The 14,262-nt window shown below is 51.5% G+C and overlaps 1 protein-coding gene across 1 annotated transcript in view; it reads left to right on the forward strand.

Annotated features, from left to right (window-relative positions):
- The window catches only part of LOC133151562 (protein NLRC5-like), a 39,171-nt gene that overhangs the window by 1,522 nt on the left and 23,387 nt on the right, over window positions 1-14,262 (forward strand). The window contains exons 3-12 of the mRNA XM_061274714.1: window positions 13-1,822; window positions 1,896-2,066; window positions 2,133-2,303; window positions 2,384-2,554; window positions 2,621-2,795; window positions 3,331-3,601; window positions 6,344-8,132; window positions 8,206-8,376; window positions 8,457-8,627; window positions 8,708-8,878. Of these exons, the coding sequence (XP_061130698.1) occupies window positions 13-1,822; window positions 1,896-2,066; window positions 2,133-2,303; window positions 2,384-2,554; window positions 2,621-2,795; window positions 3,331-3,601; window positions 6,344-8,132; window positions 8,206-8,376; window positions 8,457-8,627; window positions 8,708-8,878 (5,071 nt within the window). The remainder of the gene's footprint in view (window positions 1-12; window positions 1,823-1,895; window positions 2,067-2,132; window positions 2,304-2,383; window positions 2,555-2,620; window positions 2,796-3,330; window positions 3,602-6,343; window positions 8,133-8,205; window positions 8,377-8,456; window positions 8,628-8,707; window positions 8,879-14,262) is intronic.

Below are 14,262 nucleotides of genomic sequence, written 5' to 3' on the forward strand. Positions count from 1 at the left end.
CTGCGCCCTCAGGTAGCATCTCCTCAGTGGATAACGAGCAGATCGGCAAATTCAAGCGGGAGCTGCAAGAGAACCTGCGGAAGATCTACCTCAACGTTCCCGAGGGCAACACAGAGTACGGCCGGCAGGAGCCTCTGGAGAACGTCTACACTGAGCTCAACATTACCCGCGGCGTCGCCGGTCTCCCCAACAAGCAGCACGAGGTCCTTCAGATGGAGATGTGCGGCGTGGCCGAGGAGGAGTCCATCGAGCCGTGCGACATTTTCGAAAGCCAGAAGCCCCTTCGCACGATGCTCACCGTGGGCTTCGCGGGCATCGGGAAGACTTTCCTGGTGCGCAGGTTTGTCCTGGACTGGGCCAGCGGGGAAACCAACACAGACGTGGACTTCATCTTTCCCTTCGCCTTTCGCGAGTTGAACTTGGAGGAGGACAATAGCTTTTCGCTGGCGGAGCTCATCCGACTCTTTGTCTGGGAGAGCAAGGCCATCAAGATGCTGGACCACATCTTGGTCAGTCTGCAAGAGTCGGCCAACCGCCACTACCAGTCCAGCGACATCAAGATTTTGTTTGTGCTGGACGGCCTGGACGAGTCCCGCCTCAAACTGGACCTGAGCAACCAGCGCAAGGAGCGCCTGGACGTGACCCGAGCCTACCCCGTGGAGGTGCTCCTGGCGCATCTCATCAAGGGGAACCTGCTTCCCTGCGCCCGGGTTTGGATCACCACGCGGCCCCAGGCGGCCCACGACATCCCGCCGCGCCTGGTGGATGGCAAGACCGAGGTGAAAGGCTTCAGCGACTCCCAGAGGCTGGACTACTTCAGGAAGAGGTTCCCCGCCGAGGAGGACGTCATCAGGCACATCCAGAAGTCCCCCACCATTTTCATCATGTGCCACTTGCCCATCTTCTGCTGGCTCATCGCCATCGTTCTCCAAGACTGTCGGGATGCCGGAAAGGAGCTGCCCGAAACCCTGACCGAGATGTACACAGAGTTCCTGCTCTATCACCTGGACAAGTCCAAGGAGCGAGACAGCCGGAAGAGCACGGAGTACGTCAAAGCGCTGGCCAAGCTGGCTTTTCAGCAGCTGATGAAAAAGCAACAGATCTTCTACGAGAAGGATTTGCGGAAAAGCGGCTTGGATTACCTGCAGGGCGCAAAACACTCGGGAGTCTTCACCGTGGTCTTCAAGGAGGTACCCCCGCTCAAGAAATACCAACAAGGCAAGATGTTTCAGTTCATCCACCTGACCGTCCAGGAATATCTGGCCGCGCTCCACGTGATGATGAGCTTGTTCCAGGACAACAAGAACGTGCTGGACAATTCCAGATGGACGCGGAAAGGCCTCCTGTTGCTTCGGAAGCGGAAGCAGCTCACTCGGGTACACGAGGCGGCCATCCGCAAAGCCTCCAAGAGTGAGGGAAACCTGGACTTGTTCCTCCGCTTCCTGATGGGCCTCTCCTTGCAGTGCAACCAGGATCTCCTGGGTGAGCTGCTGAAGGTTCCCAAGAACTACAGACACAGCAAGGCAGAAACGGTCCGCTTGATCAAGGAACGGATCGAGCGGAATTCTCCCGAGGAGAACATCAACTTGTTCTACTGCCTGAAGGAGCTGAAGGACGAGTCCCTGCTGGAGCAGATCCAACAATACCTCAAAGGGGGGGGATTGTCCACGGAGGACCTACCTCCGACCATGTGGTCGGCCCTGGTCTTCTTCTTGCGGGCTTCCGACGAAGCCATGAGCTGCTTCGAACTCTGGAAATACGCTCGGTCCGAGAAGGGGCTCCTGATGCTGCTGCCGGTGGTCAAGGCTTCTCAAAAATCAGTGTAGGTGCCGTCGAGCCAGCACGCTGAACCGGCCGCGCACATGTCAGCAGCCCAAACCCTCTTGTCTTCTCAGGCTCTGGGGCTGCCAGCTGAGCAAGAAAAGCTGCGAGGCGCTGGCCTCCGTTCTAACCTCGTCCCGCACCCTGAGGCATCTGGATCTCAGCTTCAACGACTTGAACAACGACGGGCTGGAGGCGCTCGCCGCCGAACTGGCAAAGCCGCAGTGCACCTTGCAAGTTCTCAGGTAAGGCTCCCCTCGAGCCGGCCCAAGAACCTTGGGCTTGTGTCAGCCGCCCTCCTGTCTTCTCAGGCTCTGGAACTGCAAGCTGATTAAGAAAAGCTGCGAGGCGCTGGCCTCCGTTCTAAGCTCGTCCCGCACCCTGAGGGAGCTGGATCTCAGCTGGAACGACTTGCACGACCACGGGCTGGAGGCGCTCGCCGCCGGACTGGCAAAGCCGCAGTGCACCTTGCAAGTTCTCGAGTAAGGCTCCCCTCGAGTGGCAGAAGGCCAGCCGGCCCAAGAACCTTGGGCCTGTGTCAGCCGCCCTCTTGTCTTCTCAGGCTCCAGAGCTGCAAGCTGAGCAAGAAAAGCTGCGAGGCGCTGGCCTCCGTTCTGAGCTCGTCCCGCACCCTGAGTCATCTGGATCTTAACGGGAACGACTTGTGCGACGATGGGCTGGAGGCGCTCGCCGCTGGACTGGCAAAGCCGCAGTGCACCTTGCAAGTTCTCGGGTAAGGTTCTCCTCGAGCCGGCCCAAGAACCTTGGGCTTGTGTCAGCCGCCCTCTTGTCTTCTCAGGCTGGTGCGGTGCAAGATCGGCACACGAGGATGCGTCTCACTGGCCAAGGCTCTCCGGTCCAACCCCTCCCACCTCCAACAGCTGAACCTGGGGGGCAATCGCATCGGAGAGGAGGGAAAGCAGGCCTTGGAGGAGGTCCAAATGGATTCTCCCTGCAGTCTGAAGATTCAAGTGGTAGGTTCCAAACATCTTCCAGGGTGCCGCATGGGAATTTTGTAACCAACTCTTCCGTGAGCGTGCATTTTGGTTTCGGCATTGTTTGTGAACACTCGCAGTAGACTGGCCAGCCCAGTAGCAAAGTGAAATGGAATGGAATGTACATGAATTATGGTTGAGGCAGTCCAACAAAATCCCGGACCAAACAGTTTTGTTGGTCTCACCAGTTCCACCAGTTTGACGGTATGGCTGTGATGTAAAAGGAAGCTAAGCTCCCAGTAAACATGAGAACTCTTGTCTCCTTTGCGAACGAACCGGCATAGGATATTTGCACCGCAAAGACTCTTTCCAATTGATCAAACGCAAGATCGATTTTTAAAAGAGTGCGGTGCGTGCCCTCAGCTCGTCCACGTCCACGAGATCTTGGGAGGGCTGGATCTGCACTGCGGCTGCGGCTGCTGGACTCGCACGGGAGGAGGGCTGGCTGGGGGAGCGTGGTCTTGTCAGCTCAACACTATTTTCGGACTGCTTCAAGTGATCCCTTTGCGTTCAGGTTCATGCGGGAACGATGGCTCTGGATATGAAAATCAAGGGCCTCCTGTTGAAAACGCTGCAAGACCTGGGGCAGGAGGACATCAAGAAGTTCAAGTTTTATATGAACCTGCCCAAGAGGGTCAAAGAAAACGAAGACTGGATTGACATCGGCGAACAGCTGATGAACAGGCACGGCAAGAACGCGGGGGAGAAGACCATCGAGATTCTGGAGAAGATCAACAACTACAACCTCTCCCAGAAGCTGCGCAACGACCTGGCGGAAATCACAGGTAAGGTGAACGTGGCTTCTGGTGGGGGAGGAGGGGGGCATCCAGAAAGCAGCTTACCTGAAAACTCTCAGGTGATACAAATGATGGCAACAGCTCTTGCCTCTTTCACTTGCCTCCTTGAGGGGAAGTGGCGGCATGGCTGCGGCACGCTTGCGGCCAGGACTAAAGACGGTTTTGCGGCACGGGATCTCCGTCAAGTCAAGTCAAGTTTATTTGTATAGCCCAAAATCACAAGCAGTCTCAAAGGGCTTCACATAGACAGGGGGGGGGGGGGTGGAGCGAGAACCAACTCCAGCCGAATCGGCCACTACAGGTTAGTTAAAGGCCATGTCATAGAAATGTGTCTTTAAACGTGTCTTAAATGTTTCTACTGAGGTAGCAGTCCTAATATCCATTGGTAGGGCATTCCAAAGCTCTGGAGCCCCAATAGAAAATGCTCTAGACCCTATATTGGGGTAATGTGATCACATTTTCTTGTCCGTGAGAGCAGCCTTGCAGCAGCATTTTGTACTAACAGTAGACTTTTGATGCGGGATTTAGGAAGACCAGAGAATAATACATGACAGTAGTCCAGGCGTGACGTGACCAACGCATGTATAATAGTTTCCGCATCACCGGTCGAGAGGATCGGACGAATCTTTGCAATATTACGAAGGTGAAAAAACACCATTCTGGTTATATTCTTAATGTGCTTTTGAAAGGAGAGAGTTTGGTCAAATATTGCCCCGAGATTCGTTATAGTATCGCTCTGAGTGAGTACGGTTATCTATAGTTATAGCGGTTTCCTTGAATAAGTGTTGATAACGAGTTGGACCAATGATCAACATCTCAGTTTTATCTGGGTTAAGACGAAGGAAGTTGAGAGACATCCATTGCTTGATCTCCGCAAGGCAAGATTACAACAATCCCGCGAATCTGTCATCGATAACGGCATATATAATGGGGTGTCATCCGCGTAGCATTGAAAACTAATATTATATTTACGTATTATGTCCCCAGGCGGAATCATATAAATATTAAATAGAATTGGTCCGAGAACCGATCCCTGTGGGACACCACACGTAACATTATAGAGCTCCACGGACCACTCGGTGCGTCCTGTTTGATAGATAGGAATGGAACCAGCCTAGTGCTGACCCTGAAATACCAACACAACTTGTAAGACGCCCTAATAAAATATCGAAGTCTACAGTGTCGAAGGCAGCACTAAGATCGAGTAGTAACAGTACAGACTAAGTGTTTGAATCCATAGCTATGAGGAGATCGTTAGTCACTTTAGCAAGTGCTGTCTCAGTGGAATGATTAGCTCTAAAACCAGACTGAAAAGTGTCATATCGATTACTGGCGACCATGTAATCAATAAGCTGCTGCGCTACTACTTTATAAAAGAAGTTTTGCTATGAATGGGAGGTTTGAAACTGGCCTATAATTACTGAGACAGTCCGGGTCAAGATTTGGTCGCTTAAGTAAGGGTTTAATGATAGCCGTTTTAAAGGCTGTTGGCACTATCCCAGAGGAGACAGACAGATTGATTATATTTAAGACGGACGGTCCTAAAATTTGAAATAATTCTTGAAGTGGTTTGGCTGGAAGAGGGTCGAGTAAACATGTTTGTTTAGCCGCACTAACCAATTGTGTAAGCAAGGGACACGCTTTAAAAAGTTGAGAGGGTTGTTGCATGATCATCAGCGTTGGTAAACGGCGGGCTGGACCGAGCGATTGGAATGGTATTCTTGATCTCGTCCCTAATCTGTTGAGCAAAAAATTTCATGAACTCGTCAGCTGAGTGGAAGGAACTATCGGGGGTCGGCTGCCGCAGAGTCAGCTTTGCCACTGTATCAAATAGGTGTTTCGGATTGGTTTGAGATTTGAGATGAATAACTTGCGGTGAATACCGAGTTTTTGCCAAGATAAGCGCATCTTTATATTTCAGGAGGCTATCCTGCCATGCCTGATGGAAAACCTCAAGTTTGGTTAGACGCCATCTGCGCTCATGCTTTCTACATAATTGCTTAAGCGTACGCGTTTCATCTGTGAACCACGGAGTAGGCACTCTACGGCGAGTTTTCAGACGTAACGGCGCCACAGAGTCAATGGCATTTAACAATGTGGCATTGAATTCATTTGTAAGATTATCCATAGAGCCGGCGTATGCGGGAAATATAGCGGTTGCCGGCGACAGTATCTCAGATAGCGCAGTTGCAGTCATGGAGTTGAAATGACGGCTCCTATAATGCTGATTGCTCTCTTGTCTTTGACAAGGAACTAGAATTTCAAACTTTATTAAGTAATGATCAGACGGAACAGTAGTGTATGGCAGTACTGCTATATTTGAGGTTGCAAGTCCTCGGGATAATACCAGATCAATGGTATTCCCATTCTTGCGTTGCTGCCTGTACGGCTTGCGTAAAACCAAACGTATCAGTTAAAGTCTGAAACGCCGAAGTAAGTGGCTCTGACGGTAAATTCATGCGGATGTTGAAATCCCCCATGATAATTAAATTAAATTATCATTGGTTACTAGATCAGCCACGAATTCTGAAAATTCACCCAGGAAGCCAGAGTAAGCCCCAGGTGGACGGTCAATAACAGCAAGATAAAATGACGGTAAAGCGGTGGATCGGACAGTGAGAACTTCAAATGTTTTAAGTACGTTGATCGAACGAGGCCTAAATCTAAGCTCGGAATTCGAGATGAGGGCGACACCCCCACCCTTTTTTTTTTACCCTTCTGCGCCCTCAGGTAGCATCTCCTCAGTGGATAACGAGCAGATCGGCAAATTCAAGCGGGAGCTGCAAGAGAACCTGCGGAAGAGCTACCTCAACGTTCCCGAGGGCAACACGGGGTACGGCCGGCAGGAGCCTCTGGAGAACGTCTACACTGAGCTCAACATTACCCGCGGCGTGGCCGGTCTCCCCGACAAGCAGCACGAGGTCCTTCAGATGGAGATGTGCGGCGTGGCCGAGGAGGAGTCCATCCAGCCGTGCGACATCTTCAAAAGCCAGGAGCCCCTGCGCACGATGCTTACCGTGGGCTTCGCGGGCATCGGGAAGACTTTCCTGGTGCGCAAGTTTGTCCTGGACTGGGCCGGCGGGAGAACCAACACAGACGTGGACTTCATCTTTCCCTTGGCCTTCGGCGAGTTGAACTTGGAGGAGGGGAAAAGCTTTTCGCTGGCGGAGCTCATCCGACTCTTTGTCAGGGAGAGCAAGGCCATCAAGTTGCTGGACCACATCTTGGTCAGTCTGCAAGAGTCGGCCAACCGCCACTACCAGTCCAGCAAGATCAAGATTTTGTTTGTGCTGGACGGCCTGGACGAGTCCCGCCTCAAACTGGACCTGAGCGACGAGCGCAAGGTGGACCCGGACGTGACCCGAGCCTTCCCCGTGGAGGTGCTCCTGGCGCATCTCATCAAGGGGACCCTGCTTCCCTGCGCCCGGGTTTGGATCACCACGCGGCCCCAGGCGGCCCACGACATCCCACCGCGCCTGGTGGACGGCAGAACCGAGGTGAAAGGCTTCAGCGACTCCCAGAGGCTGGACTACTTCAGGAAGAGGTTCCCCAATGACGAGGAGGACGTCATCAAGCACATCCAAAAGCCCCGCACCATTTTCCTCATGTGCCACTTGCCCATCTTCTGCCGGATCACCGCCACCGTTCTCCAAGACTGTCGGGATGCCGGAAAGGAGCTGCCCGAAACCCCGACCGAGATGTACACAGAGTTCCTGCTCTATCACCTGGACAAGTCCGAGGAGCGAGACAGCCAGAAGAGCACGGAGTACGTCAAAGCGCTGGCCAAGCTGGCTTTTCAGCACCTGATGAAAAAGCAACAGATCTTCTATGAGAGCGACTTGCGGGAAAGCGGCTTGGATGACCTGCAGGGCGCAAAACACTCTGGAGTCTTCACCGTGGTCTTCAAGAGGGTACCCCCGTTCAAGAAATACCAACGCAAGATGTTTCAGTTCATCCACCTGACCGTCCAGGAATATCTGGCCGCTCTCTACGTGATGATGAGCCTGATCCAGGACAACAAGAACGTGCTGGACGATTCCCAGTTGCTTTGGAAGCGGAAGCCGCTCGCTGAAGTCCATGAGGCGGCCATCCGCAAAGCCTCCGAGAGAGAGGGAAACCTGGACTTGTTCCTCCGCTTCCTGCTGGGCCTCTCCTTGCAATGCAACCAGGATCTCCTGGGTGAGCTGCTCAAGGTTCCCGAGAACTACAGACACAGCAAGGCAGAAACGGTCCGCTTGATCAAGCGACGGATCGAGCGGGATTCTCCCGAGGAGAGCATCAACTTGTTCTACTGCCTGAAGGAGCTGAAGGACGAGTCCCTGCTGGAGCAGATCCAACAATACATAAAACGGGGGAAATTGTCCACGGAGGACCTACCTCCGGCCATGAGGTCGGCCCTGGTCTTCTTCTTGCGGGCTTCCGACGAAGTCATGAGCAGGTTTTACCTTGAGGATTACGCTCCGTCCGAGAAGGGGCTCCTGATGCTGCTGCCGGTGGTCAAGGCTTCTCAAACATCAGTGTAGGTGCCGTCGAGCCAGCACGCTGAACCGGCCGCGCACATGTCAGCAGCCCAAACCCTCTTGTCTTCTCAGGCTCAGCAGCTGCAAGCTGAGGAAGAAAAGCTGCGAGGCGCTGACCTCCGTTCTAAGCTCGTCCCGCACCCTGAGGGAGCTGGATCTCAGCAAGAACGACTTGTGTGACGACGGGCTGGAGGCGCTCGCCGCTGGACTGGCAAAGCCGCAGTGCACCTTGCAAGTTCTCAGGTAAGGCTCCCCTCGAGCGGCAGAGGGCCAGCCGGCCCAAGAACCTTGGGCCTGTGTCAGCCGCCCTCTTGTCTTCTCAGGCTCCAGTGGTGCAAGCTGAGCAAGAAAAGCTGCGAGGCGCTGGCCTCCGTTCTAAGCTCGTCCCGCACCCTGAGGCATCTGGATCTTAACGGGAACGACTTGTGCGACGATGGGCTGGAGGCGCTCGCCGCCGGACTGGCAAAGCCGCAGTGCACCTTGCAAGTTCTCAAGTAAGGTTCTCCTCGAGCGGCAGAAGGTCAGCCGGCCCAAGAACCTTGGGCCTGTGTCAGCCGCCCTCTTGTCTTCTCAGGCTCCAGGACTGCAAGCTGAGCAAGAAAAGCTGCGAGGCGCTGGCCTCCGTTCTAAGCTCGTCCCGCACCCTGAGCCATCTGGATCTCAGCTGGAACGACTTGTACGATGACGGGCTGGAGGCGCTCGCCGCTGGACTGGCAAAGCCGCAGTGCACCTTGCAAGTTCTCGTGTAAGGCTCCCCTCGAGCGGCAGAAGGCCAGCCGGCCCAAGAACCTTGGGCCTGTGTCAGCTGCCCTCTTGTCTTCTCAGGCTCCACAAATGCCAGCTGAGCAAGAAAAGCTGTGAGGCGCTGGCCTCCGTTCTAAGCTCGCCCGGCAGCCTGAGAAATCTGGATCTCAGCAAGAACGACTTGCACGACGACGGGCTGAAGGCGCTCGCCGCCGGACTGGCAAAGCCGCAGTGCACCTTGCAAGTTCTCGGGTAAGGCTCCCCTCGAGCGGCAGAAGAACAGCCGGCCCAAGAACCTTGGTCCTGTGTCAGCCGCCCCTTGTCTTCTCAGGCTCCAGTGGTGCAAGCTGAGCAAGAAAAGCTGCGAGGCGCTGGCCTCCGTTCTAAGCTCGCCCTGCAACCTGAGGCTTCTGAATCTCAGCAGAAACGACTTGTGTGACGACGGGCTGGTGGCGCTCGCCGCCGGACTGGCAAAGCCGCAGTGCACCTTGCAATATCTCAGGTAAGGCTCTCCTCGAGCCGGCCCAAGAACCTTGGGCCTGTGTCAGCCGCCCTCTTGTCTTCTCAGGCTGGTGTTGTGCAGTATTGGCACACGAGGATGCGTCTCACTGGCCAAGGCTCTCCGGTCCAACCCTTCCCACCTCCAACGGCTGAACCTGCTGGGCAATCAGATCGGAGAGGAAGGAAAGCGGGCCTTGAAGGAGGTCCAAATGGATTCTCGCTGCAGTCCGAAGATCGAGTGGTAGGTTCCAAACATCTTCTAGGGTGCCTTTGAAGGAAATGGCTTCCAAAAAGTCGCTGGCGCCTGGCTCCAAAACCAGATTTGCTGACATCACAATGAATAAAGTAGAGAAGCACACATGAAATCAATCAAAGGAAATGTTTTAATACTAACTTCATGATGTGCACTTTGACATCTCAAATGTTTTGGGCCATATTGCCTGAATGAAGTAAGTGTTCATGCCTGGTGTTTTTCCTCAAACGCCAAATGCTTGGTTATATCTCTCTTATGTTTTGTCTAGGAGGGTTGATGTGACGCCGTTGACGACAGCCTTGGATCCTTGAGGAGAGTTCTGAGCACGAGTGGATGGATGGATGTGGATGCATGCAGAAGCTCGCTAAGGATGCCTTTCCCCTGGAGTGCTTGGCTGAGGACGCCTGCTGTCCATAAGGAAACGGCAAAGCCTGTCCTTCACGTTAGTTGCTTGATTCTCCGAGCGATGATAAGGCATAAATATTTCCACATTTCACAAATAAGACGTGAACTCCAACACAGACGTGTGCTCCTGACACTCTCCTGCCATCCGCACTCGTGCCGGGCGGGCCTTGACCCTTGACCCTCCACTTCCTCGCCTAATCTGACCTGCTGGCCGACCAATGGTGAATGTTGATGCAAATAATAATTGCAATCATCATGCCTCCAATTGACTTGTTTTTGAATGCATTTTGATGACTAAAGCGCCACGAGTTGTAGAATGAACTATGAACTCTCATTATTATGTTAGGATGGAGCGTACACCTGTACGTCATTTGTTGTGCGTTTTATGCCGTATTTTGTGTTTATTGCAGTGACGTGAAGTTTTCTCATGTATGTAACTGTCAGACTTGGAGCAGGGAGAGCACTCGGATGCAGAGTGCCAACAAAAGGTGTTTATTCTCTCAGGCTGAAGACAGCACAAAAAGCAAAAGGCGCCTTAAAATGAGGGACAAAAAGGCTGGGTGGGGACAGCAAAAACCAAAAGCGCCTCAAAACGAGGGAAGAAGGCTGGAGACAGCAAAACAGAAAGCGCCTCAAAACGAGGGAAATACGATGGCAAAAACCTAACTTAACAAAACCACAGAGCTCAGGCTGGACAAAAGGGATCTTCTAACTACCATCTCGAAGGGGATTTCTGTGACTTACGTGATCGCTAGCGTTCAAGACGGACTGGACAAAAGGGAAGAGTCAAAATTCGGGTGCGTATTATACATGGGGGCGCATTATACATGGAAAAAAACGATACATATATATATATAGATTCCTCTCGAGGAACAGACTTGACATGTTTTATTTGTGGCCACAAAATAGATGAAATACAGCATCTGCGCAAATTGCCAATTAGCGGCCATGGAAGCTTCAAACGTGAATGAACATAAACAGTGCAGCAACACATTTAGAAGAAAGAAGTAAACAGTCCTCGCAGTCAGACTTATTATTATTTTGGTTTCCTCAGCGGTGGATGGCTAATGCTGTCTAGATGAGCTTGGGTCAAAGTTCTTTCTTGATGTGCGTAGTGGGTCTTTGCTGCCATCTTGTGGCATTTATTTGGAATTACTCAATATTGAGGGAGATGTTCCATGGTTGTGCGTGTATGGTTTTCTGCCTTGCCATTGCCGAGCATTGAATTATTATCAGGATAAATGACCAGATCTGTATTGTCTCATAACAGAATGAGATATAAAATAAGCAAGCTCCGTGTAATTTTTACAAATTAAATGAAACCATCCTCGACGATGTTTGACGACTGGACGGCAGTGCAATTGATTTAAATTACAGGTCAAACACGACGGACTAATTCCGTCGTCTCCGGCCACCTGCAGTTGTAATGACAATCAGCCGTCGACAGAGGGCAGTGTAACACAACTCTTCAATGCCACCTGACAAATGAGTCCAAAAAGAGGAAGAGAAGTTAGGCAAGGCAAGGCAAGGCTCAAGTGAAGATTCTCCTTTCATTTGAAATGCACTCAGTGTGGATGAGAACGGAACAAATGCTAACGATGCTAACAGGTAGCAAGACAGAAGGCTGAGTCGAGGAAGCGCTCCCGCTACTTTTTCAAGCCTCCCTGCACTCAGGTACATTTCCTCCATGCACACACAACACACAACACGCGCAATGTGGAATAGAAAAAGGAGGACAAGTCAAAGTTTCGGCCACATCAAGCCCACTCTCCCGTTTTTGCCTTCAAACGGAAGACACTCGACTCAGACGTAGCAAATGGGGCTGGACAATATGAAGGCGCTTGGGAAAGGAGAAAGTTCCCACGTGAGCAGTTGTTTTTCTCCGCCATGTCGGTGCTCGTTTTGGCCTCCATCTGGACGAACACTGGACACTTTGGAACTGTCAACGCCTAATATTCTATCCAGTATAGGCTACACAACAAACTGAGGAAGAACTCGTTTTGAAGTCACAGACTCGTAAAAAGTTTAAATAATTTAAAAAGACGAACGCTAATAAAAATTGAGAGCAACTTGTCTATTTTTCAAACGTGAAGACAGTTTCAGTATTGACACGTGAAGTCCATGCACAATTTGTCTTGGCGGGACGCATCAAATGATGTGCCGGGCCGTATCTGGCCATCGGGCCTTGGCTTTGGGCTAAGCGTAGTCTTGAAATCGTTGAAATGGACGCTGGCAGAGAATGCTGACTAATTCCTTCCACGTCCAAATGATCCAAAAATCTCAGGTGTGCTCATTTGACTGGCGTGGACTCTTGGGTGGGTGGGGGAGGGGCCGAGAGGGGCGGCCACCATGTTGCCCCGCCCCTATTTTCAACACTTGAATGGAAAATGTGGCAATTTTGGGTGAAGAATTGCCATCTTTGACGTTAAATTGAAACCTGCTCGTATTTCTGGTGGTAAGAAAAAAGCACAAATTGGCCCGCCTCTCATTTAACCATTTTGAGCATCCGCTGCTGACAAAAAACTAGGGATGCACCGAAAATGTTCGACCGAAAATGACCCAAAAGTGCATTTTCGGTTTTTGGCCGAAAGACCTAAATCAGCGAAACAACACGGCCGAAACTTGTGATGACGTCAGCAAAGAGCGCAGCCAGCCACGGGAAAACGATAAGAGCCAGCACGTCTGCGGTGTGGACTGATTTCACTATCTCAGAGAAAGACCCACGGATAGCGATTTGCAAAACATGCAATGCTGAAATTTCAAGAGGGGGTGCATCTGCAAAAGGTTTCTCCACGGTCGGGTTTAATTCATCACCTGAAATCCAAACATCCCGATGGCCATTCTGAATATGAGAAGAAGGCGAGACAGAAAAGGAAACTGACACCGAGCACGCCCACTCCGTCCGTCTGTGGCGGACGTTTTTGAAAAGGCAAGAAAGTTCTCCAGTGATTCTGCCAAGGCAAAGGGCATAACAGACAAAACGATGGAATTCATTGCCTTAGATGATCAGCCGTTCTCTATCGTAGAAGATGTGGCGTTTCGTAGGCTGATGGATCCCATTGAGCCCCGTTATGCGATGCCAAGCAGACGACATTTCTCAGACGTGTGTTTACCTGAGCTGTTTAATATGGTTGCAACTCATGTCCATGAGCTTCTAGCATCAGATATTACGGCGATCAGTTTCACGACCGACATACGGAGCTCCGACGTCAGCCTCACCAGTATGCTCCGCCTAACCGCGCAGTGGATCGACAAAGATTTCAAGCTGCAAAAGATTCTGCTCCATTCACAAGAGTTTACAGTAGGGGTGTCCAAACTACGGCCCGCCGGCCAACTGCGGCCCGCGGTCCAATTTTTATTGGCCCGCAGCAAATTCTGAAAACATAATTGAATGTGGCCCGCACAGCAGCTTGAGCACTTCTCAGTTTCCGCACTAGATGGAGCCCGCCACACAAAGCGCATGACGTGCAATTAAGCATGCACGTGAATAGAGACTACGTCTGGTGATCCCGTGGAAGATGACGGCTACGTACTCTTCCTCGATGTTTGCAAGGCCTTTGACTCTGTTGAACGATGCTTTTGTTTTAGGAACACATACCGTAATTTTCGGACTAAGAGTCGCTCCGGAATATAGGTCGCATGAGCCATAAAATGCACAATAACGTGAAAAAAAACATAGATAAGTCACTCCGGAGTTGTCAAGTGGCATGGTGGTACAAGATGGTGTAAAATGACGTATTGCATTTGGCCCAGGCACATTGGCTATCCCAAAACATGTAGTAGTTCCAAACTTTCACCAGGAGATGGTGTTAAAGCTTGACATAGGGGTGACCTGATGGAAATGAACAAATCGAATGAATTAAATTGTTAGCAATTGGGAGGAGACGACCTGTTCAAACACGTAGCAACGCACCATTTTGGAATATGACTTTGCTACGCCATCATTTTAAGAGTTTGAGCAATATCAATATATGTGTTTAAGTTGGAGATTGATCTTTATTAGACAAGATATATGTGATTCATGTTGCAATGTTTTGTCCAACCTGTATTTAACATTGGTGTTTCATCCATACCTGAATGCATTAAGTTGAGAGGAGACATTAAGGGCTTGAAAGCCATTTCCATCTCCCATCTCACCCGCAAGGCGACCACGATTGTGAGTGATGGGAGTCACCCCGCTCACTCTTTGTTTGATCTTCTGCCCTCTGGGAAGAGGTACGGGAGCC

Source organism: Syngnathus typhle, linkage group LG1, assembly GCF_033458585.1.
Source record: "Syngnathus typhle isolate RoL2023-S1 ecotype Sweden linkage group LG1, RoL_Styp_1.0, whole genome shotgun sequence".
Classification (NCBI taxonomy): Eukaryota; Metazoa; Chordata; class Actinopteri; order Syngnathiformes; family Syngnathidae; genus Syngnathus; species Syngnathus typhle.